Below are 23,207 nucleotides of genomic sequence, written 5' to 3'. Positions count from 1 at the left end.
CCAGCAAAATGTCAGTGAACGCATCACGAGGGAATTTATTTTAATTTCACTGATTGAACAGAAACTTTACTGACGCTTGTTAGTTTGTTTGTTTGTTTGTTTGTTTGTTTGTTTGTTTGTTTGTCAGTTTCAGTCCCACAGAGGGCAGGAAGGAAACGTTCGACATTGGAGCTGTTCGTACGAGCGTCTGGAGCTGATGCAGCAGTGAGTCTGAATCACCAGTAGCTACTACCACTCGAAAATGGTTTTACTGGTTAAAATATCTGACAAAACTGTAGAATCAGACACTTTTTTAAGTTAAAATTAAACCTAATTGATCCAAAGTATAAGAGAAAAAAACTTTTAAATGAAGGGTAGAGATTAAATATTTTCTGTTTTTCACCTGGTAAAATGTTTTTTTTTTTTTCCGTTTCAAAGCGACATGTTTCGGGGACGACCTGCGTGAAATTCAAAGACAGTAAAAGCCTGATGGTGTGACGGTGGACGGAGTCACGGCGTGCATCGAACCCAGAGACCAGAGTGAGGTCCAGCGTCTGAAATCTATTCTATACAACGAACATTAAAGGGATAGTTCCACGATTCTCGATACTAATTCGATACCGACGATTAAAAAAACAAAAACAAAACAGAACCCATGTACTTTTAAATTCACTACTATTATATTGAAAACTGTTTCAACATCTTTTTGCACAAAATTTAGAGGGCTGCCCCCAAAATAGTCGACCAAGCACCGGTCCGACCAAAAAAATCAGTAGCCAACCAAAAATTTCATTGGTCGATTGATCGCATGAAAAAAAAAAAAACATTAGGAGCCGTGTCTTATGTAAAAATTAAAGCAGAAGTAAGCGATCCGGTGGTTTTGGCTTAACTTCCAGTTCAGCAGATGGTAGTTAGCAGACCCCGCCCTCTACCCTACGTCACCACATTCACGCGCATCCCTTGGCTGCACACACAGAGAGGACCGCCCCTTTATGCCGTTCTCTCTCCTCATTGGATAAAGGTTGTAGGATACAAGCAGTGCTTAATTTGTCCATGTGTAGGTCCCGGAACACTGAGAGGGTGCTGTTCCGCGGGGGGGGGGGGCAGAGGGAGGGAGCGCACAGGAGGCGAGAACGTGCGGCGTGCGGATCGGCGCTTAAAATGACTTTTAACACAACCCTAAAAAATGACCCCGATGCTGTGAAATTCAGAGGTATAAGAGCTCACAGTCGCTATGGCTTTTTATCTGAGTTCATCATCTTCCTCATGCTGTTCCCCTGGCTGCGCTGTCCAACCTGGGTCCTTCAGCGCTTCAGCACCAATCAAGAACATCCCGAACGGGTTCCGGACGACGGAGACCCAGATCCGACAGTGCAATTTGGTCCCACCGGCAGGCAGAGAGATGAGGTCGGCTTTCACTCCCGGCAGTTTCTTCACAGACAGTCCACAAAGTTTGGAAGAGGTTTTTGTTTGTTTGTTTTGTTTTGTTTTGACCCCGCCGGCTTATAATTGATCCGTATAGATAAAACTGAAAACCGGCTATTAGGCTATTTAAGGAAAAATAACTTATTTTTTGAAGAAAGTTGAAATGAGCAAAACCAAGTTTTTGGTTAAAATGCAATTAATCTTCAGTGTGAGAAACTATAAATACAACAAAAAGACAATAGACTAAAAAGGCAATACTGTGCTTATATAAAGACAAAAGAGCAATAGACCCTCCTTCTGACCTACATTGAACAAAGATTATAAAAATGCAATAAACTGTTGCGTATTATAGAATAAAGACTTGAACAAAGATTAAAAAAATGCGAAGGTAACACTTTATTTTTAAGGGGGAAGGGGTCCTTGTTCCTGAGTATCTACCTAATTATATTATTACCTATGTAACCGTATGTAATAAACAGGTACTTACATTGTAAATACATAGTGTATTTTGGTGTACTTTAACAGGTCCTTGTAGACACTTGTAATAAGAAATGCCAAAGTGGCCTCTCTCTTTGCACACTCATCGCATCCTAATTAATAATACGGCAGGAAATATCAATAACAACGTAGCTTACCTATTGAAAACGGCCCGCAAACTATCAATAGACCCTCGTTTTCCCTTCTCCCAGTATTATTCCTTATCTCTTAGCGTTTCTAATGTCCTTTTGATTTTCCTGCTTTCCTCCTGAGACAGTGCGCCCAGTTGCGTATACCTTATGATTGAACGTCTGTCAATCACTTTCCTCCTCTTTTACTTTTTTTCCTCGAGGTTAAAATGCCGCCAAACAGAGCGATCTATGAGTAGCCTACGTCCTAACTTAACAGAGAAATAAAACAGACAGCGAGAGCACAACTAAAATGTGATATTAGTGGCAGCTTATTTACAGATTTTTAATAATGAAGGAGACAGCTTTCTTGTGGCTGCTCCAGCACCAGCAGCACCGACAGGACCTGCACCTGTAAACGTCTGTCTGTCCGCTATGTCTCGTCCTTTCCTTGTCCGTGGTGCTGAAATAACGCGGAGCACTTTTGCTCTCCATTACTTTTGTTGCCAATTTAAATTCAGAATATTGTTAAAGCCTGTAAGTTTGTCTGAAAAATGTAGGCTACATAATGAATTTTGCTTTTTGATGAAAACCAAATTCAAGTCCTCGTTTTTTCTGCGAACTCCTGGTTTCTTGCCCTGAATAGAGATTTTTAACACTTAAGGTGTTGTGCGTACCTGGGATGCATGGATAGTGCGTTTACTACTGTCGCGTCCTTTCAGGGTTTAAAGCATCAGCGACACATGGGCACATAGCTTGCAACTAATTTTATGTTTAAACAGGTTAGGGCCTCATAAGAAAATATTGAAACGGGCCCCCAGAAAATGTCTAAGGCCGCGCCACTGCACGTATTTTTGACAGAGGGAGGTCCCGGATCCACTCGGCGAGGTGCCGGATCTTGTTCCGGCAGGATCCGGCACATAAATTACGCCCCTTGATTACAAGGAAAGTTTTTCCATCCTCGGCTTACAGGCAAGAGCAGAGTGACTGACAGACCCGAGTTTTGGACCAAACACTCTATAAAAGTGAATTACTAGACGAAAGATAAAACAATTTAAGACGTTTTTATATTTTAAACACAAACATTCCGCTTTACTTCTGCTTTAAGAGTCAAAATCAATATGACTGAACTGCAGAAAGTGGCAAATGTACTCCAATATTCTGTACTTAAGTAGAAGTACAGATACATGTGTAAAAAAATACTCTGTAAAAAGTAGAAGTACTGATTCAACTCCCTTTACTCAACGTAAAAGTAAGAAATTACAGGCTCTGAAAGGTACTTTCAAAGTAAAAGTAAAAAGTAAAAATGAATTTTTGCCGTTAATGATACCTACATCATTTGATAATTTTGTTAACAAAAAAAAGTTCAGACAGAATAATCAAGATTGAACTGACCAAGAAGGCAGTGTTTCCCAACGTTTGTGTGGGCCGCCACAGACCTCATAAATAAGAAATTTGTAAACACACGTTCTTCAACACCTCTACTTCACATGACCAGTCAGTCCACCTTCCGTCCCTCTCTCCAGCGTGCGGTCGCACCGCACGTACACGTCCGCGCGCACACACACGTTGCGCGCGCGTCGCAACGTACACATTGACACGGGCACATGGACAGGTTTGCTGCTCGTAAACGGTAAATGCGGCTATATCGCAGCTGATTGTACGGTGATCAAGACCCCCCAGACGGATAGCTCCGACCACCACCCACACAGCTTCCTACCTCCATGCTGCTGCCTCCATACCGCTGCTACAGTACAAGTTGGTAACTCGGTTCTCTCTACGCTACCCACCCGCCCCCCCCTCCCTCCTCCCCTCCTCCCCCTCTTCTTCTCTCCCCTCTCCTCCCCTCTCTAGTTCGTCACGACTTTTACACCGTGCTTTTAACGTCGTGTCAAAAAAAAAAGTAACGAAGCCTGTTTTTACAATGTAACTAAGGAGTAGAAAGTACATATTTTTGGTAATAAAATGTAGGGAGTAAAAGTTAAAAGTCGTCAGAAAAATAAATACTCAAAGTAAAGTACAGATACCACCTGAAAAAACTACTTAAGTACAGTAACGTAGTATTTGTACTTCGTTACTTGCCAACCTTATGCTGAACTGTATATGAAAGGCTATAGGGCTTTTAATTTGAAGGGCCAGATACAGGAAGTCGTGACATGATTAGTCGACTAATGACGACTATTGGTCGACCAAGGGAATTATGGTGATAGGAGAATTTGCCAAAATGTTGAACTATCCCTTTAACGTCTGGTTCATCATAATGGTATAAATCAATACTCAATAATCAGCTGATAACACCATGGTGACCTCTGACCCTCAGGCCGTGACCTGCGCGGACGACGACTCTCTGAGGGAGATGGTGGAAGTGGCCGTCCACCGTCTCTACGACGCCCTAAGCCCCGCCTTCACGCCACGCCCCCTCTGTGATGTCATCAGCAGCAGCAGCAGCGCGTTGCCGTCGGTGATGTAGCGGTGGACGATGAACTGACGTTTCTCTGTCACACTCTCTTCAGTCCTCGTAGTATCGATCGATGGCCAATAATCGGTCGATAACGGACCGATGCAGATGTTCGTTCGTTCATTTCTTTGACTCGAGGACTTTTGAGTTTTTCCAGCTTCTTCGTTGGAAACTTGGTTCCAAAGGAATCGGCTTCAGGAGACGGACCACCAATACCTTTATTGATTGATTGTTTTTGTACTTGATTTGTCTATAAAACAAAAGTTTGAGTTCTTCACAAGGAAAATAAACATTTGTCCAGAGAGAGAGAGAGAGAGGGTCACTGAGTTTCTGTCCTCGAAGATAAAAAAGTGAGTTAATGTGAGTGAAACAACGACATCATCAATACTGCAGATAATTTATCAATCATCTTGTTTTCTATGAAACAAAATTAAGGTTAAAATCATCAAAAATGTTCGTATTGTTAAATAAAAGCAGAAAATTGTTGCATTTTAGAAACTGGAGGCAGAATTTTTTTTTTTTTTTTTCATTAATTTAGATTTTCTACAAGAATTTATCTGCAAAATATTTTAATTATTGATAAATAATTTAGAGTATTTTCTTTTTTACACTAACTTTAATATTTTTTGGCTACAGGTTTTATGTTTCTATGATGCAAGTCGATCTCATCTTGGTCTGAATATTGATATTTTTAGATTAAAATATAAAAATAAAATCACCAGAGATTAAAATAGTCAATAAATTACATTAAAGCAGAATATTTAAAAATGTTTTGACAAAATAATGATCCATTATTATTAATGAGAACCATGAGATCTTGCTGAAAGCTCAGGTAGAAACGTGAGTTGATAAAATATCAGAATATCAATAAAAACTCTTTATCGATCAGCACTTTAAATCAGACAGTAGAACGTTTTATTGTGAAAGGGCAGACTGAGCGGACGCCTCAGTCCGACGACGACACAGTGACGTTAACAACATGACTCGCAACCGACCTTTAATTGGATCAATACAGACGATCGTCAGCATGAACATAACACACAGACACACACATCACAGTGTACAGGACTCAACACACACACACACACACACAGTATCAGATAGACACAATATTAAAAATACTGACAAGTGCATTTGAATACCACAGAAGAGAAGAGAAGGCACTTTGAGCTCTGACATGTCAAAAATAAACATTTAAAACGATAATATGGCTTCAATCAATCGACAAAAAAACAAAAAAAAAAAACACAAAACTTACCACAAAATAAATCTGACACAGTAAAAACATGTGATGAGAATAAACTCTGGTACCAAACAGCTCGAGTGACACAAACCAAACAGCTGAAAACACTCTGAAGTTTAACATCTGTGTCTTTATCCCCCCCCCCCCCCAAAAAAAAAACAGACACAGTCACAAAAATAAAAGCAACAAAAGCAACAACACAACGATATTTTATACAAAGATATATATACACACAGTAATAATAATAATCTGCCCTCGTACAGTAAGAAACAAACAGGTGAAATGTTCAGATAACTGACCTCAAACCAGGATAAAATAAAATAACAGGGAGGTGTTTTAAAACTGTTTAGGTTAGGACAATTTTATACTGAAGTTTTAAGTTTTTCCTTTATTTTTATTAAGTGATTTAACATTTTGTCTATAAAAATTTACAAAATAGTAAAAAAAAAAAAAAAAATGCCCAATGTAACTTAAAATGTATCAAAAGTCCCTTCAATCAAATATTCAATTTATTATAAAAAAAAAAAAAAACAGTTGAGCCATCCATTTATCAATCACAATTATTGACTGAAAAACGACTGAAATTATTTGTTTCATTGCTGATCAACATTCAATCAATTAATCAGCTTATTGTTGCAGATGTGATACACAGTAAATAAAATTGATTGACAGGTTTTAGTGGTTTTAAGGAGATGATGAACATTTATGTGATATAAAATACGGTGTCATGTAGCTCAGTGGGTCGAGTTGAAGGCACTTAAAGCAGATATCAGTGGAATGCTTTTGTTAATATAAGTCCTAAATAGTCCTATTTTCCGTCAGCAATCACTTACATGAAGTATTTCAGCCTAAACACGAGTCTCTCCGTCACTCTGCTGTAACCCGAGGAGAAAATTTTCCTTGTGGGATACAAGTGTTATCCAATGAGGGGAGAGAACGGCATGAAGGGCTGTGTGTGCAGCCAAGGGATGCGCGTGAATGTGGTGACGTAGCACGAGGACCAATTGATGCCTGACAAGGGCGGGGGCTGCTAACTCATGGTGCGTTCAAGGAAACTCGTACTTTGTGTTTTCCTTCCTGTGAAGTCATACCAGTTCGATCTGGTACGAGTTCACGGTTATGAGTGGCCGTTATAGGGAACTTTCACAGACAACAGGACGGTAAAAACACGAGCTACGGGTTACCTGGAACGCTACCAAGTCGTAGTTGTGACTTGAAGCTGTAACTTACGGTTTCAAAAGCCTGCCTTGAACACAGCATTAGCCGAAACGGCCGTGAAGCTGATATCTGCTTTAACACTGTCACGTTCAAGGGTTCGATTCCCACTGAGTCTTAAAACAGAAACACTTTTTAACCCTTTAAACTCTCCAAACCTATTTTAACCCTATTTGTACTTTATTAATATCATTTATAGAATATAAAAACATTTTGATCCTTAAAAATAAAACTTTGACCTCTGTGTTTTTGACTTTTACTGTTTTTTTATTTGGCAGCTGCACGTGTCATTGACTCTCAGTGCACTTTGACCTTTTGAAGCTGCAACTAATAATCATTTTGACTATTAATTAATCAATTAGTCTATCACACAGTAAAAATTGATTCTGATGTAAAGACAAAAAAAAAACATCAAATAACCACAAATTAGAAGTTGACAATGTCAAATCTTTGGCATTTTTTGTGCTGTTGTGATAAAAAATATATAATATTTCTAAAGCTTTTAACAACATTATCCATTATTACAACATGTTGTGTTGATGCTGTTTCTATAAAATGCTGGTGACAAACACTTTGTCTCAATAGCGTCAGTTAGAAATAAATGTTTTTCTCTCATTAGACAGAAACTCGTGCACATAAATGATTGTCATATTGAAGTTGAACCTTTTTAAAACTTTAAGTTCAACTCAGCAACAGTTTGACTGATGACTGAGCTACAACAAGCGTTACATTTGGCCTTTAGGGAACTAAAACGAGAGCCGGGCTTCAGCTATAAAAGTGAACGACGACTTTATGTAACAGAAATAAACGTGTAACATTCAGGAGCAAAAAAAAATCTTTGGTGGGACGTTCAAGAACTAAAAACGGACGTAGGAGCGTACAGTTGCTGGTCGTATCGTGTAGTGTGTCATCAGAAGACGAGTTGGTCTGAGTTTGTACGGTGGCTGGCGGGGACCAATCGGAGCTTTAGCGACATTTTATTGGACGAATAAAAGTATTGACCAGATGATCGATCACCACAGTTAAACACAGTTTGATTGTGGAAGCAACATCTGATCTGAGCACCGTTCAATCAGCACCAACGACGGTTTGATACCTGGAGAAGGTTCGATACCCAGCAGCGGCCCCTCGCTGCCACAGCTTCAACAGGACAATATGTTAGTTCGAGTCACTAAAGGACGTTAAAGAGACGCGGAGAGGACGGACGGAGCAGCGATTTGAAACCACGGTCTGACCACACAGGAGGACGACTGGAAGGAGACGTTTTGTTTCTTTTTCTTTCTCTTATTATAATTAGGGATCAACTGATATGGTTTTATCAGGGTCGATACTGATACCGATCATTAGTAATCAAGGAAACCGATATTTAACCGATATTCATTTGCAGTAAAAATGAAAACTTTGGTGTCAGAATTTAAAAATAACACACCAGGGATCAGACTGAATACAGTCAACAGTTTGTTTCTGTTCACTGTGAAAACCTTTGGGACATTGTTAAACAGCCAAGAGAGACGGCTTCGTTAGAGCCAAAGGAGTGCGTTTATGCGTTTAAAAATACATTTATTTTATTGGTTACCGGTGAAAAAAAAACGGCCGATATCGATTATCAAAAAAAAAAAGGGAAATATCGGTCGATAATCGGTTGAACTCTGATTGTAATTAAATTCATTAAAAACGTTTTTCTGATTGAATGTGTCTCCATGTGATCAGACTGAGATCTGCTGCAGCAACAAAGCGTCAGTGCGGCGGCTTCAGGACGGAGCCGCTTTAAGAAAATAAAAAATAAAATAAGTCGTAAAAGTTTGTGAAACCAGCACAGGAGGACGTGAGCGGGACAAACCGGGCACCGTCCGTCCCGTCCCGTCCCGTCCCTCAGCACTGCGTCTCCTTGGTGTCGATCTGGTGTTGCCTCTGCAGCCGGAACATCAGCGCCTTCTCGCTGCGACTCACCGCGCTCGTCTCCGTCAGGTCCTCGAAGGAGCGCCGCCGCTGCTCCGAGCGCTGCGCCGGGCGGCCGAACGCCTCCTGCAGCGCCTCCTCGTCCAGGTGGGAGTCGAAGCTCGGGTCCTCCTGGATGGTGGCCATGCGGGGGGAGTCCAGAGGGGGAGGTGGGGGAGGAGGGGGAGGGGGAGGGGGAGGGGCCGCCACCGCAGGAGGAGGAGGAGGATGGTGAGGAGGAAGAGGAGGATGACAGCAGGAGTCTGGACCGGGGCCGAAGCCGAAGCCGGAGACCGGCGGCGTGCTGGTCTGCTGCGGACCGGACGGCTGGAAGCGCAGGTTGGTGGTCGGGAAGGTCGGAGGCTTGAAGATCCGGACGGACGCGGACTCCAGGCTGCTCAGGAGCTTGGCATTCTGGGAAAATGAACAGAGTCAGAGTCAGTTGAGTTTGATGTAGGGATGTCACGATTATAAATTTTCTTGGATAAATAATCACGGTAGTACGATTACCACGATTATTATGCATTAATTAATTTCACAACACTATATATGAATGTGTAAAATCAAATATAGTCAAAATATAACTACATTATTGATAATATACACAAAATATTTTAAGTATCTATTAATATAGGACCAATTATTACTCCCCCAGAGGAAGTATTTGAAATATTGAAGTCATTAATTGTCATCTATACCAAATGTTTGAGTTTATTTTAATAATTTTTTACATTTTATTATTACAAATGGCACACTGACATTTAAATTCCTACCAATTTAATGTTACGTGAGGTAAATGGACCAGTTTCTGTGCATTTACCTTTACTTTGGCGCCACATCTGCCGATACGGTTCCGACAATCTTTTTTGGAGAGTGACAGTATTTAGAAATCTTTACGATTGATTAATTGTGGCGTTTAATACCACGATTAATTGTGACAATAAGTAATCGTGACATCCCTAGTTTGATGGTTAAAGATGAACTCTCTGTGTCTCTAACCCTCCTCTCCTCCATGTGCGTTTGTTTTCAACAACGAAGCCGGTGAGAAATCAATCCATGGAGCGGTGGATAACGTTATTTATCATCTACCATGTTACCATGTGTATATCTGTGTAGTCTTATCTGTCATAAACAAGAGATTACGGGTTACGTTTGTGTGGCGGTGTCGCAGAGACGAGAGCTGGGACACCGGGTCGGAGGCTCTGATCTTACAAGGTTGGTTTTCAGCCAAGAGACGCTAGGTGGAAGGCAGAGAGCCTCCATTCTCCCAGGTAATGATTCGTATCAGACATATTTCCTCCTTTTGCTGCAATTTCATTACATTAATTGTGAAAAACAAGTAATTGTGACATCCCTAAAATACACACAATCAGATACTCACACTGGGGAAGAACAGAGACTTTGTGGTTTGCTCGTATTGTTTATCCAGCTTCTTGTCCTGAGAGAAGAAGATAAAGAAGAAACTTTATTAATCCTGAAGGAGGTTGTTTAGACAGACAGACAGGCAGGCAGGCAGGCAGGCAGGCAGACAGACAGGCAGATAGATATACTTTATTGATCCCAACCTGGGAAATTACAGTGCAGCAGCAGCATTACAGTGACGATAACAACATATAGGATACGAATATAAAGAACAAACTATACATAATAAAATAGCAAAATAGCAATAGCAGATAAAATGCTATGTACGAATGTATATACAACAAATTGGCAGTGTTGATTTTAGTGCAAAGAAGAAAAGACAAGAGTAAACTAAACAGAACTCAGCTCTACTCTACTAAATTAATTAGCTCCGTAAAATATATATTTAAATGACTGTCCACCTGATCTATACAGACTAAAGACAGGAAAGACTTTATCATCTTCAGATTCTGGCTGTAGCACCTTAATCCCTTAGTATTAGTCGTAATACATCTCTGTAACGCGTCAGTCAGACAGTGTGACTGAGTGTAGTTTAGTTTAGTTCCTGACAGAGACAGAACGGAGCGACTCACCACACAGTGGACCAGGATGCTGATAGGAACCCAGAAGAGCAGAGAGAACGCCACCACCGACCCCACGATGTTGTCGGCCAGAAACTTCCCAAACGTGTTGATGTCCAGTTTGTCGATGAAGTCCCACAGACGCTCCACCACGTCCTGCACCTGCTTCATGCACTTCCCCTGCAGGAGAGACACACACACACACACACACACACACACACACACACACAAGCTGTGTTTACACACATACACACACAAGCTTTGTTTACATGGAGCCAAATATTCAGATTAGATTCGGTTTAGAGTCCAAACTGAATGAAAATGCTCCATATAAACAGCTCAATCACAACAAACAAGCCCAAACCAAATCAAGTTTCATTCGGTTTCACAGAGGCAGAATAAACCTTTTCTTAAATCGATCAAAAGTATAAAACAATAAAATCAAATCATGTAAACAGTTGACCTGAAAGACTCATTCAGAAAGGATTCAATCAGAAAGAGGAAAAAGTCTCCATGTAAACCCACCTACACACACTCACATCCCGCTTGTCTTTAATGTGTTTTTTTTTTGGGGGGGGGGGGTTTCCCCCTTTTACAAAACATTTTATATAATAACACGTGAACATGGGGTGTTTTCTATTATAATAACACAAGGAAATAAATAATTAACCAAAAACTTAAACAAAAGAGGGGCTTTTCAGGGAAATATACCTTTCCAATGCTTTCAGATGTCTTCAAATTTGGAATGAGTGTGATGTCATACCATTCATCAACAGATGGTTTAAGCCATTTCTTTGTGATTACAGCTAAACTCAGTTCCAAATAAATAGTTTTCACACTCATAGTAGTTGAGCTAGAAGTTTGTCTTCAATGTGTTTTAAAGCTGCCGTGTGTGTGTGTGTGTGTGTGTGTGTGTGTGTGTGTGTGTGTTTCCACTCACCGCTCCGTCACAGAAGCCCACGGTGCAGGGTTTCCCTTTACGCAGGAACAGGAAGTTGCCCGTCTTGTCCTGGTGGGGGGCGCAGATGCCGCTGGTGCTCCGGCAGCAGACTCTGCACGACGCGTTGGTTTCTATAGAGACGAGAGGGAACAGATACAAGACTGAGACGGATGCATCATCATCATCATCATCATCATCATCACCACCACCTTGGTCTCACGCCGGTGTGGTCGTTACCGTTGCAGGCGCAGGGCTGCAGCTTCAGGACGGCCTGACAGAAAGGAACGCACTCCCCGTCCAGACACTCGCCGCTGTCCAGACACGCCGTCTTATCGGGAGCGTTTTCAGGAGGAGGACACTCGCTGCTGTTTCCTGTCACAACACACATAACAACATGTGTAGTTTTTTGGTTATTGTTAGATGATTTGATCAGATCTGATCCAAGAGCATCTGTTGTTGTGAGTCTGTCCCTCACACACCTTGTGCTTCTGAAAGTAGACTGTAAATTATCAGTCAACATGTTGTTGTCAAGGTAACATGAAAGGGGGTAGGTGCTGTTCCATTCATGTTTATAGTATCTGGACCCTCACAGACTCTCACACTCAGTCACTTTACAGCTGACAAAGAGAGAGGGAGTGATGCTGCCTGTCGCTCAGGTGGAGCTGTGACACAGCAGTGTGTTGATGCTGTGTGTGTGCGTGTGTGTGTGTTGATGCTGTGTGTGTGTGCGCGTGTGCGTGTGTGTGTGTGTGTGTGTGCGTGTGTGTGTGTGTGTGTGTGTGTGTGTGTGTGTGTGTGTGTGTGTGTGTGACAGTAACATCTCGGCAGACGACATGCTCTACACGGAGACGGACCTGGAGGACAGCATGGAGAAGATCGAGACCATCAACTTCCACGAGGTGAAGGAAGTGGCCGGCATCAAGTTCTGGTGTTACCACGCCGGACACGTGCTGGGCGCCGCCATGTTCATGATCGAGATCGCCGGCGTCAAGGTAACGGACGCTCACCGCCACTCACATGACTCAGCTGTTCAACCCTCTGTTGGTGTTTTGTTTATTGCTTTTTTACTTTATTTTGCAAATAAATCGATGTACAAACCAATAAGGCAAATAGTAAACTTGTAAATATAAATAAATACAAAACATAAGATATAAGAGCATGAAATAAAATAAACAAACATCAAATAAACAAGACAAAGAAAAGAAAGTATGTACACGTAAAGTAAATAAATTAGAAAAATTTAACATTTCAATCAATAATCGATGTGACCAGATCAATAAACTGAGTCTGACAAACAGGAAATCAGAAGTAAGGCTTCTAAAACATGCAGCATCCCTTCAAAATAAAAGCATGGAAATACAAATCCTTTTAAAAAAAGAAACTGTTTTTAACACCGTGTTGTCCTGCACTTTATCGTCATCATGTCTAAATGGAAGCGCATATTGATAAGTAATTTCATCAACTCACAAAAAATATTTCCCAGAATGCACCTCTTCACCTAAACTTCATTATCACATAATATCACATTATGTAAATTATAAACATATGAATCGCAGTGATTCACTCTCTCTGCTGCGACAAAGAACAGATGTTATTATGATTTATTTATCTTAGTTGGAGCAGAAACAGTGAAGATTAAAACGCAGCTGTGTTTTGATTAAAAAGTGATTGATTGAAAATCCTAATCAATAATCACAGACTTCAGGCTCCAGAGTCAATTTCTCTTCATTTGATGAGCAAAATAAACTGTTTAAAGACGTCGCCTCGGGCTTTAAGTTGAAGGATGGTTTTATAATTTTAACATTTTGTTGAATAATCCAATTAATAATAAACAAATGTATACTTTTAGATCATTTTATTCATTTGTATGTTGTGTTAATCCTATATATGCTGGTGTTGATGTATAATTAATTCAAATATCATGACAAGGAGAGTTTGAAGGTGATCCGTGACTAAATCTGAAGTTAATTCCCATCTACTGATTACCTTGTTTTAACCAGTCAACAGGCCTCCTGAGGTGTGTGTATATTAACCTACACCTGAAATACACAGCATCATAAAATATGCATGCACTTAAACTTTTATATGAAATAACAGGGTATCCACGGGGTCTTAAAAAGTCTAAAATTTGAAAATCTAAATTTTAGGCCTTAAAATGTCTTAAATTTGTTGAATTATTGTGTTCAAGTCTTAAATAATTTTAGACAGGTCTTAAATTTTCTTATGCCCACCATGGGCGAGCATTTCACTCGCATTTGCCCCTAAAAAAAATACATGTGTGAACCAGGAAAATCACAAAAAGAAAGAGCACAACCTGCGATTGGTCAAAAACTACAAATCCCACAATTCTCTGGCCTCAACAATAACAGTAGTTAGTGTAAGTAAGGGAGAGTGGAGCTGTCGGTGAAAAGAGGAAACAACGCCACGTCTGGTCCTGTTCTATGTTGTTCGTTCACACCGTCACCGTTTATTCGTTACGTCCGCGGTGTAAAAGGCCGTAACGCAAAGACGCGATTAGGCGCGAGACGCGATTAGGCGCGAGACGCGGTATTCGCGACTCTTTTTTTTTGCGACGCAATACACGCGATTCTTTTTGTGCGACGGGACCTTCGCGTCTTCGTCTAATTCATCGTGTTTGGTGGGAAGACCCACAAGGGGCTTCCCACCAAACACGAGGAACGCTTTTTTTTCGCTCGAGTTGTGACGCGCGACCAAACGCGAGATACGCGGTTTATCGCTCTTTTTGACTCGTGTCAAAAAAAAATTCACGAGCCCGCCAACAACTTTTTTTTTTTTTCAAAGCAGGTTCAACTGGACTTAGTTATTTGTCTAGGAAGACGTTTCACCTCTCATCCAAGAGGCTTCATCAGTTCATGTAGCATCTGACCAGGCTGGGACTGGTCCAACTAACTGGTCTGGAGACTCAGTATAAGTCCAGTTGCTTTCGATTTAACCTCCTTTGAAATACTATGACCTGGACAAATGAGAATATGCACCGGCCTACAACAACATTTCTGCTCTCATCAACCATGGTTGAGGTCACAACGCTGCTCTGTAGCTGCTCTGGAAGTCCGAGACACTGAGGCCAAACGCCGCCGTCGCTTCTGATCCATGTCGGCGAGTTCCGGGCTGATGAGCTACAGAGACTTTAGAGTCAAAGGAGCAGTGCGTCGCTGTGTCGGACTGTTTGGATTTAATGAAGAAGCTGCACAGAGTCAGGTGAGCAGAAGCTGCCCCCCCCCCCCCCCCTCACCGTGGAGCCGCTGCTGTCTCACAGCCGCCACCGACCCCTAGAATAAAACACCACCGACCCCTAGCGTGACGCACAGTATACTGTTATGAGACACATTATGCATCCCAACTGTCTTTTTTTTTTAGAGGATTTTTTTTTTTTTTACCAAGAATGCGCCCAAAAAAAAAATCATGATCCAGGGGCCAAAATTCGAAACAAATATATTTTTAATCATAATTCTCATAATTCTCCTTATGTCGGTTTAATGTAAACAGATTGAGCTGATACGCGAGAGTAATGTGACAGCGGGGCAGTGCTGCAGCTGCTGTGCTGTGATGGACCTGATCAGACTGGTGGTGGTCCACAGTGAATCAGTCCCAGATCCTCCACCGTCAGCAGATCCCCCGAAAGCCCCCGCAAATAATACATCGACAAGAAGTTAAGTGGCAAGTTGCACCTTTTCGTCGGCTTATTATTTGCGGATTTTTTTTTTTATAGCCTATATAACGTCACTGCAACATGCGGCTCTCAGTGCTTGTCGGTGTTGTGTCTATAAATTGTGAAATAACTTTTCCTCAATAGAAATATGAGACGTGGTCGATATGTTTCATTCATCCATGTTTTGGCAGACAATACAAATAACCAATGATAATGAGATTTCCACCGCGTCGAACCAATCATGTGGCTGGAATAGAGCCAGTCAACAGTAACATGTGCATTTGTTTGGGTTGCTGCAGATGTGCACATCAGCTGACACCGCCAGAGAGAGACACATAACAGCCGCTTCAAGGAGACTAGCGGACCTTTTTTTTTTTTTAATAGCCTCTTCATTCATCTTGGGCGGGGGGCGGTGCGCCGTCTTATAATGTTACAGAAAACCCTGCATTATGTTTTTTACAACTCGTGTTCCTACACTATAGAGACAACTTGCTGTTGGCTCTATATTTCAAGAAACTTGTTTTCTGTTTAAAAGGCACAATTCACCCATCTTTTAACCGGGTAGTTACGTCTCCAGTCTGTCGAGCGGGCGAGCGCACAGCTGATGTGCTTCCATTCCCACAGACGCACGGATTCAGTGTGGACAGAGAGCGTCAGATGTGACGCGATTGTCGGACGCTCGTTCGCGTCGCATCCAGTTAGGACACGGTGTGAGCAGCCACATCCACTGCGCTCTGGATCAGCTGATCGGTGCTCAGGTGACGTTAGATCTTCACTTTTTAAACTCATACAAAGTGCAGCCAAACAGCAGGCTGAAGAGAGAGGACCAGCAGCAGCAGCAGCTCTGACAGCTCCTCTGTGGCGCTGCAGACAGGCTGCAGGTGAGCTGGCCTGAGAGCAGAGTGCCGTCTCTTTTTTTTCTTTTTTTTTTAGCAGCCTTTGTTACAGATAGGCTACATGTCCATGTGCATGTGCATGAGAACTGATTTTGAATCGAAGAGACACCCAAATATTCACATCCTTCAGTCCAGGCTTTTGAAAAGAGAGTAGCCTATAAAATCAGCTTCATGTAGCAGTTAACTTTAAAATGGTTCGAATATATTGCTGCTGAATAAATCTGAAACATGTGATGTGCATTTTTTGGGGGGAAATATGGCTTCTGATATAATAGTCTGTAGACATCATCATCATTCAACGTTTTCACATGGTCTGGTGTTAATAAAGCAAACTAAAAATCGCAAAAAGAAAATCAAGAATCGGTTGAATCGAAAATCGATTTTGAATCGAATCGTGACCCTAAAAGTCGGAATCGAATCGTGAGCCACCCAAAGATTCACATCCCTAGTACAGAGACCTGCCACGGTGTCATGGTGCATTAATATAAACTTCAACCTCAGAGCTGTCAGTCCTCAGACTGTCCTGACTGTCCCTGAACATCACACAGGGATGCAAACAGCGCGCCGAAAAGCGAAACTCGCTTTTTTCATGACCAATTGACCCTTCGCCAACTCCTCCCACAAACGGCTATTGTCCAATCCTACGTTAGCAACCGTAACTATAGGCCTGGCAAGCTTTCCGCAGTGAGTCATTACGTTTGCTTTTGTGGACACATTTTGAGACTAGGACGAAAAACATTTGTTTGTAGAGAAGGATGTTGTTGTTGCTGCTGCTACTATGGCGGCGGCGGCGGCGGCAGAAGCAATATAGAGATGTTCAGATATGAGCGGACTTTTTTTTTCGACTTGAGCAAGTGTAGATATGGGGAAAACCATATGTTCACCTCCGAAATGACAGCTGTACTTTTAGGGCTTTTACCTGGGCTTTTAGGCGAGGGATCCTCCAGGCAGGGACTGCTTTCACTGACTGATACAGCGGTGGGAGAAAACAAAACAGCAGCGAAAACTGTATGTGGTTCACAATCGCCCAAAAACTTAGAGTTTGACAACGTTTCATGACCAGTGAGATGACCTAAGTCTTGGTGGGTTGATAGACGGTAAAATTACCGGCCCTTACTGCTGCTCTGTACATTGTCCAGTCGTGTCGTTGAACAGATGTTTTATCCTCCTGCGCGAGTCACGTCACTGAAAACTCTGAATGATCTTTGTGATTTCTTCTCTCTATTATCTCAGAACAGTTTATCCAGAAATTTGCTGATATTTCCTTTGAAATCGATACCAAATATTGCCAGGAGCATGGCTGGGAGTGAAAGCTTGCCCGGCGTAGCAACAGTAACCAAGGGGGCGGGGCTTACGCGAAGGGTCAATTAGGTGACTTGTGTGAATCGTTCAGATCCGAAGAGTTTTTGTTTTGAGGGGGGGGGGGTCTCAGCGTCTCAGCTGGGGTCAGTAAAATGTTTTTCTAACAGGCTGACAGTGACAATCACGTGAGGCGAACTCATTCATGGTCTCTGATTATACTGATAACAGCCGACCTCCAATGTAGACGCGCGACATGCACGCACGTTACCCAAAGCGGCGACGCCGTTTTTTCCCCCCGTGCACGTCCGCGGCGCACAGCTCCACGGACGTGCACGGTTCCCTACGTTGCTGTGTCAGGCAGGTGTTTCCATGGAGCTCTGCCCCGTTTCAGAGGTGAAGGAAGCCCTAAGTAGAAAGACGTCGCCTCCGCGATGTAGAATGTGTTCAATTAAAGTGAAACTAACACATTATATAGGCCTATATGTCCATTACACACTGAATGAAACATCCCATGTCTTTATTTATTCAGTTTATTTTAATAGTAATAATTATGACTAACATTCAGTGAAGACCTAAAAATCAGTATCTCCAAAATTGAAATATTGCAATGGTTTTTATTTTTTTAAAGCATTTTTAATATAGAAATGTTGGCCTTCTGAAAACTGTCCATCTATATGCACTCAATACTTGGTTGGGGTTGAACTACTGGAAATTGACTTTTCTGTGATATTGTTAATGGTGAGCCCCCCCCCCCCCCCCGCCAGACAATACCTCTCTTTTTTGGTCCTGACCCGTTTGCATCCCTGTATATATGTGTGTGTGTGTGTGTGTGTGTGTGTGTGTGTGTGTGTGTGTGTGTGTGTGTAGTTGTTGTACACAGGAGACTTCTCCCGTCAGGAGGACAGACACTTGATGGCGGCGGAGATCCCCAGCGTCAAACCAGACATCCTCATCACCGTGAGTGGAGCCGTTCAACCTGTTCAATCTTTATTTAAACACAGAGCACAGACACTTAACATTGAACCTGTGTGTGTTTGTGTGTGTGTGTGTGTGTGTGTGTTTGTTGTGTGTGTGTGTGTGTGTCAGGAGTCGACCTACGGGACTCACATCCACGAGAAGCGGGAGGAGCGAGAGGCTCGGTTCTGCAACACGGTCCACGACATCGTCAACAGAGAAGGTCGATGTCTGATCCCCGTGTTCGCTCTGGGCCGAGCGCAGGAGCTGCTGCTCATCCTCGGTGAGACCACGGCAACAACGACGCCATGACGACACACGGCGACCTAAGAGTGGCGCTTTCCCTTCAGCTGAGGGAAAAATAAATTCAGGCTTCAAGTTTTATTTACAAGATTAAACTAAGGGACGTGTTTCTGTCTATGGATCACACAGCAAACATTTTCATTCACCATACACACTCGTTAAAGCCCCAGTGTGTAACTTATTTGGCTTTTTAGTAGCAAAAATCAAATATTGCTTTCATAAATACGTATTTCACTGAAGTCGAATCACAGCCGCATACAAATGAAAGCTTTCTGGTACCTTAGAATGAGTTGTTACAAGTCGTTACAAACACATAAGTGGGCGACGCACCGAACCGAGGCGGCCATGTTGCATCGTGACCGTAGGTAACCACGGAAACTCAGCGGAGCTGTCGGCTCGGCCTGTTAAAACTGTCACCACTGTGCAGGGCCGTTGCTAGGAATTCTGGGCCCCCTTAAAGAATACTAAAGTGGGCCCCTCCCCCTAACTTTTCCAGTTTTATTTCTTAGACTACGTATGTATTATCATTTTTTATTCAGCCTAGTAGCCTACCTTGTTTTGATGCTAATGCAACATTACACTGCAAAAACCCAAGTATCTTACCAAGAATATTTGTCTTATTTCTAGTCAAAATGTAATTTCTAGTCAAAACAAATATCATTATACCTAAAATAAGACTCAGAATATTAAAAGTAGCTTGTTTTTAGACACTTTTTACTTCTTTCAAGCATATTTTCACTTGGAATAAGTAGAAAAAATATAATAGTGGAACAAGTTTTTCTTCCTTATTACAAGCACAAAAAACTTGCTTTCACTGGCAGATTTTTCTACTTATTTCAAGTGAAAATTAGTTTGAAACAAGTGAAAATTATCTAAAAACAAGTTAATTTTTAGGTTATGAGTCTTATTTTAAGTGGAAAGAGATTAGCTTTGACTAGAAATGAGACATTTGGACAAGAAATAAGACAAATATTCTTGGAAAGATGTTGAGTTTTCACAGTGTACTATGAGTATTAGTCAGGGTCTTACACAGAATAAATCAGTCATACAAAGATTAGACTACTGGGGTTTTTTATGGGCCCCACTGGGCGCTGGGCCCCTAGAGTTATCATCACCTTTCTCCCCTATACAACGGCCCTGCCACTGTGTAGTGTGAGGAAGGACGGACGCACTGGTGTTGCATTCAGGTGCAGTCAGGCAGACGGCCGTCGGCAAACCAACCGGATGTCATTTTACTCGACGAGAGAAAGCCGGTAAAACGTGGGTCGGGTAAACAATACGACGTCACCATGACAACATATTGTCACGCCTGTATTGTTTTGCCTCGTGCTGGCGGACCACTTGTTTACATAGACACTTGTTTATCCTGTTACATGCAGCGTCTGTTGTCTGTCTGACATCTGCCCGATTTCACGTGAATGCAACATAAAGAATACGTTCAGATATGCAACCGCACCGCTAGATGGGGGGAATTCCTACATACTATACCTTTAAAGAGGAACTATGCAAGATTTTTACCTTAAAGGGATAGTTCAACATTTTGGCAAATTGGTCCATTGCCATAATCGCTATAGTCATAGCAGTAGGTTCGTTAACTTTATTTGTGTGTGTGTGTGTGTGTGTGTGTGTGGACCAGACGAGTACTGGCAGAACCACCCGGAGCTCCACGACATCCCGATCTTCTACGCTTCGTCTCTGGCCAGGAAGTGCATGGCCGTGTACCAGACCTACATCAACGCCATGAACGACAAGATCCGCAAGGCCATCAACATCAACAACCCCTTCGTCTTCAAGCACATCAGCAACCTGAAGGTTTGTTTGGTTTTTGTTTTTACTTTTACTTTTCTGTCCTGTTTTATTGTGTCGTCAGGTTTGTTCTGTCCTTTGTTTTCTGTTTTGTCTGTTTTGGTCAGTGTATTGTCAGTGTATACATTGTGTATGCTCAGGGTTGCAAAGGGGCGGAAAATTTCCAGTTTTTTATTCCAAATTGGAAATGGGAATTATGGGAAATTATGGGAATTTATGGGGATTAACTGGAAATTTGGGGTAATTTAAACAAACTGTATCATATCCAAACATAAATGTAAATATTTTGTTTCGTCATAAGCAGACATCCATGCAAAATAACAATACAATTTAAAAAAACATGACATTTCAACAGATTTATTTGTGAGTAGAACTTTATCAAGTTTTAATTCTTGTATGAACAATCAGCTATTTTACTGAACAACAAAAACATGAATGTTGAGTAAAATATTACTAATTGCTTATTAAGGGCCAACCTTCAATTTTGTAAATTTCGGATTTATTCCCGTTTATTCCCATAGAAAGTTTCCGATATTACCCGATACCCGATATTTTGCAACCCTATGTATGCTATTGCCTGTTTCCATTGTCGTTGTCGTTTGTTTTCTGACGTGTGTGTGTGTGTGTGTGTGTGTGTGTGTGTGTGTGTGTGTCAGAGCATGGACCACTTCGACGACATCGGGCCCAGCGTGGTGATGGCGTCGCCCGGCATGATGCAGAGCGGTTTGTCCCGGGAGCTGTTTGAGAGCTGGTGCACGGACAAGAGGAACGGCGTCATCATCGCCGGCTACTGCGTGGAGGGGACGCTCGCCAAGGTGGGAATCGAACCTGCGACACCTCTGGTCCCTTCTGCAGTTTTTTTTTTTGTTTATTATCACAGGAAGTGAAACGTTTCCTCCACTGGTTTTAGAAATGTCAGGTCTGTGCTCACTTTTGGAGACAAGTTAAGAACAACAGAGAGTGAGAGAGTGAAATAAAATAAACAATCACAGCAATAAATAAAAATAGACAATAACAGCTGTAAAATTAGTTTGTCTGCCCCAAATGCATCTTTCTTTATTCATAACTTCTCCTTTAATCGGTATCTTATAGTTTGGTGATAATAACTGCAATGGCAAGAACAACAACACAAATAACTCTGACTGAGAACAGTGTAATTGCTGAAACAAAATCTTTTACAGTGTGTGTATCTGAATAAAAACCAGAAATAAGACTCTTATTTAAATTATATTATTGATCGGCATCAATAGATATTCCCAGTATTGGATCAGTCCGGTCAGTTTTATTGATAATGTTGAGTTTAATGTGGCTACGTAACAAGAATCTGAATCTGTGACAGACGCCTGTGTTAACGACGTAGGACCGATCAGAAGAGTGTGTCGTGTTGCGTTCAAGTGCTGCTGGGATTTAATGAACTTTTAATAATATATTTATATTATTTTAAATGATTAAACTTTTCACACAGGTTATTTAATGTACTGTGTGTGTGTGTGTGTATGTGTGTGTGTGTGTGTGTGTGTGTGTGTGTGTGTGTGTGTGTGTGTGTGTGTGTGTGTGTTGCAGCACATCATGACGGAGCCTGATGAGATCGCCACCATGTCGGGACAGAAGCTTCCTCTCAAGATGTCGGTCGACTACATCTCCTTCTCCGCTCACACCGACTACCAGCAGACCAGCGAGTTCATCCGGGCGCTCAAACCGCCGCACGTGGTAAAAACAACACACACACACAGACACACACACTATTTAAATCCACACTATTTAATTAAATCCACAAAGCGATGTTCCTGGATCCTTTGGGTTTATTGCGACACACTAACAGGCAAAAACACTGTTTTTTCATGCACTGATCAATTTTGAGATTTTGGGCTATTTTTCTCTCAGAAAAGTGGAAAGAAATGGTAGAAAATCCACATTAAGGTTTTTTATTTTACTTCATTTTGTCTCTTTCATCAGTAGATTTCTCCTAAATTCACCAAAAGTTATGTCAGGTATCACTGTAAAGCTCCCTCTCTCTCCTGAACAATTATGTGGATCCAAAAATTGTCGTTTCCTCCGTATCCGCGACCAATCGTAAAAGTGCGATTCACATTAATGATCTATGGAATTTTACAGTCCAAATCTTTAAAGGCCGTTTTCTCAAAATGAGTTTTTCCTCAGACTCTGGACCCGAAATCTCCACTTCAGCGGCACTTAAAGACACCAAACCTTCCAGTTTTATTCCTGTCTATATTCTGAAGGTTTTTACAGAGGGGATTGTTGATATATCATTCACAGCCTGATTTATACAACATTGTATTCATAAAAACATGGAGAAACTTGGTGACAGTATTTTCTCATTTACAGAGTGATAAAAAGAGATATCCAAAATCCTCCTCTGTAAAAACTTCTGACTCTGATATGTCAACAAAATAAAACAAGAATTTTGAAAGGTTCTTTATCCATTGTTCAGATTTCTGTTCTGGAAATGTATGCAAATTAGCGCATATAT

At 41.6% G+C, this 23,207-nt stretch overlaps 2 protein-coding genes across 2 annotated transcripts in view; one reads left to right on the top strand and one right to left on the bottom strand.

Moving 5' to 3' along the window:
* Positions 1-8,797: 8,797 nt before the first annotated feature.
* On the bottom strand, positions 8,798-12,173 carry LOC146960250 (disintegrin and metalloproteinase domain-containing protein 17-like). The gene is made up of 6 exons (XM_085772499.1): positions 12,023-12,173; positions 11,786-11,916; positions 10,858-11,025; positions 10,245-10,301; positions 9,158-9,277; positions 8,798-8,995 (listed from the first exon to the last, which is right to left on the bottom strand). The coding sequence occupies exons 1-6, from the start codon at positions 12,171-12,173 to the stop codon at positions 8,798-8,800; spliced, it is 825 nt and encodes a 274-aa protein (XP_085628625.1).
* A 429-nt stretch (positions 12,174-12,602) lies between these two features.
* The window catches only part of LOC146960249 (cleavage and polyadenylation specificity factor subunit 3-like), a 27,258-nt gene continuing 16,653 nt past the window's right edge, over positions 12,603-23,207 (top strand). Inside the window, exons 1-6 of the mRNA XM_085772494.1 lie at positions 12,603-12,777; positions 18,521-18,610; positions 18,740-18,890; positions 20,547-20,722; positions 21,373-21,531; positions 22,280-22,426. Coding sequence (XP_085628620.1) covers positions 12,619-12,777; positions 18,521-18,610; positions 18,740-18,890; positions 20,547-20,722; positions 21,373-21,531; positions 22,280-22,426 — 882 coding nt within the window. The 5' untranslated portion in view covers positions 12,603-12,618. The remainder of the gene's footprint in view (positions 12,778-18,520; positions 18,611-18,739; positions 18,891-20,546; positions 20,723-21,372; positions 21,532-22,279; positions 22,427-23,207) is intronic.

The sequence above is a fragment of the Trachurus japonicus genome, unplaced genomic scaffold (assembly GCF_045865225.1).
Source record: "Trachurus japonicus isolate A0001 unplaced genomic scaffold, Traja_1.0 AP030535.1".
Classification (NCBI taxonomy): Eukaryota; Metazoa; Chordata; class Actinopteri; order Carangiformes; family Carangidae; genus Trachurus; species Trachurus japonicus.
Note: the sequence above shows the minus strand (reverse complement) of the source record. Positions and strands in the feature narration are given on the sequence as shown.

Bases quoted from the DNA above. Each gene is read 5' to 3' on its own strand.
- LOC146960250 (XM_085772499.1), bottom strand. From the start codon at position 12,173: ATGTGTGTTGTGACAGGAAACAGCAGCGAGTGTCCTCCTCCTGAAAAC. The intron at 9,278-10,244 runs GTGAGTATCTGA...TCATTTTCCCAG, and splicing joins AGTCTCTGTTCTTCCCCAGT to AATGCCAAGCTCCTGAGCAG. The intron at 8,996-9,157 runs GTCTCCGGCTTC...GCCACCATCCAG, and splicing joins AGCAGACCAGCACGCCGCCG to GAGGACCCGAGCTTCGACTC.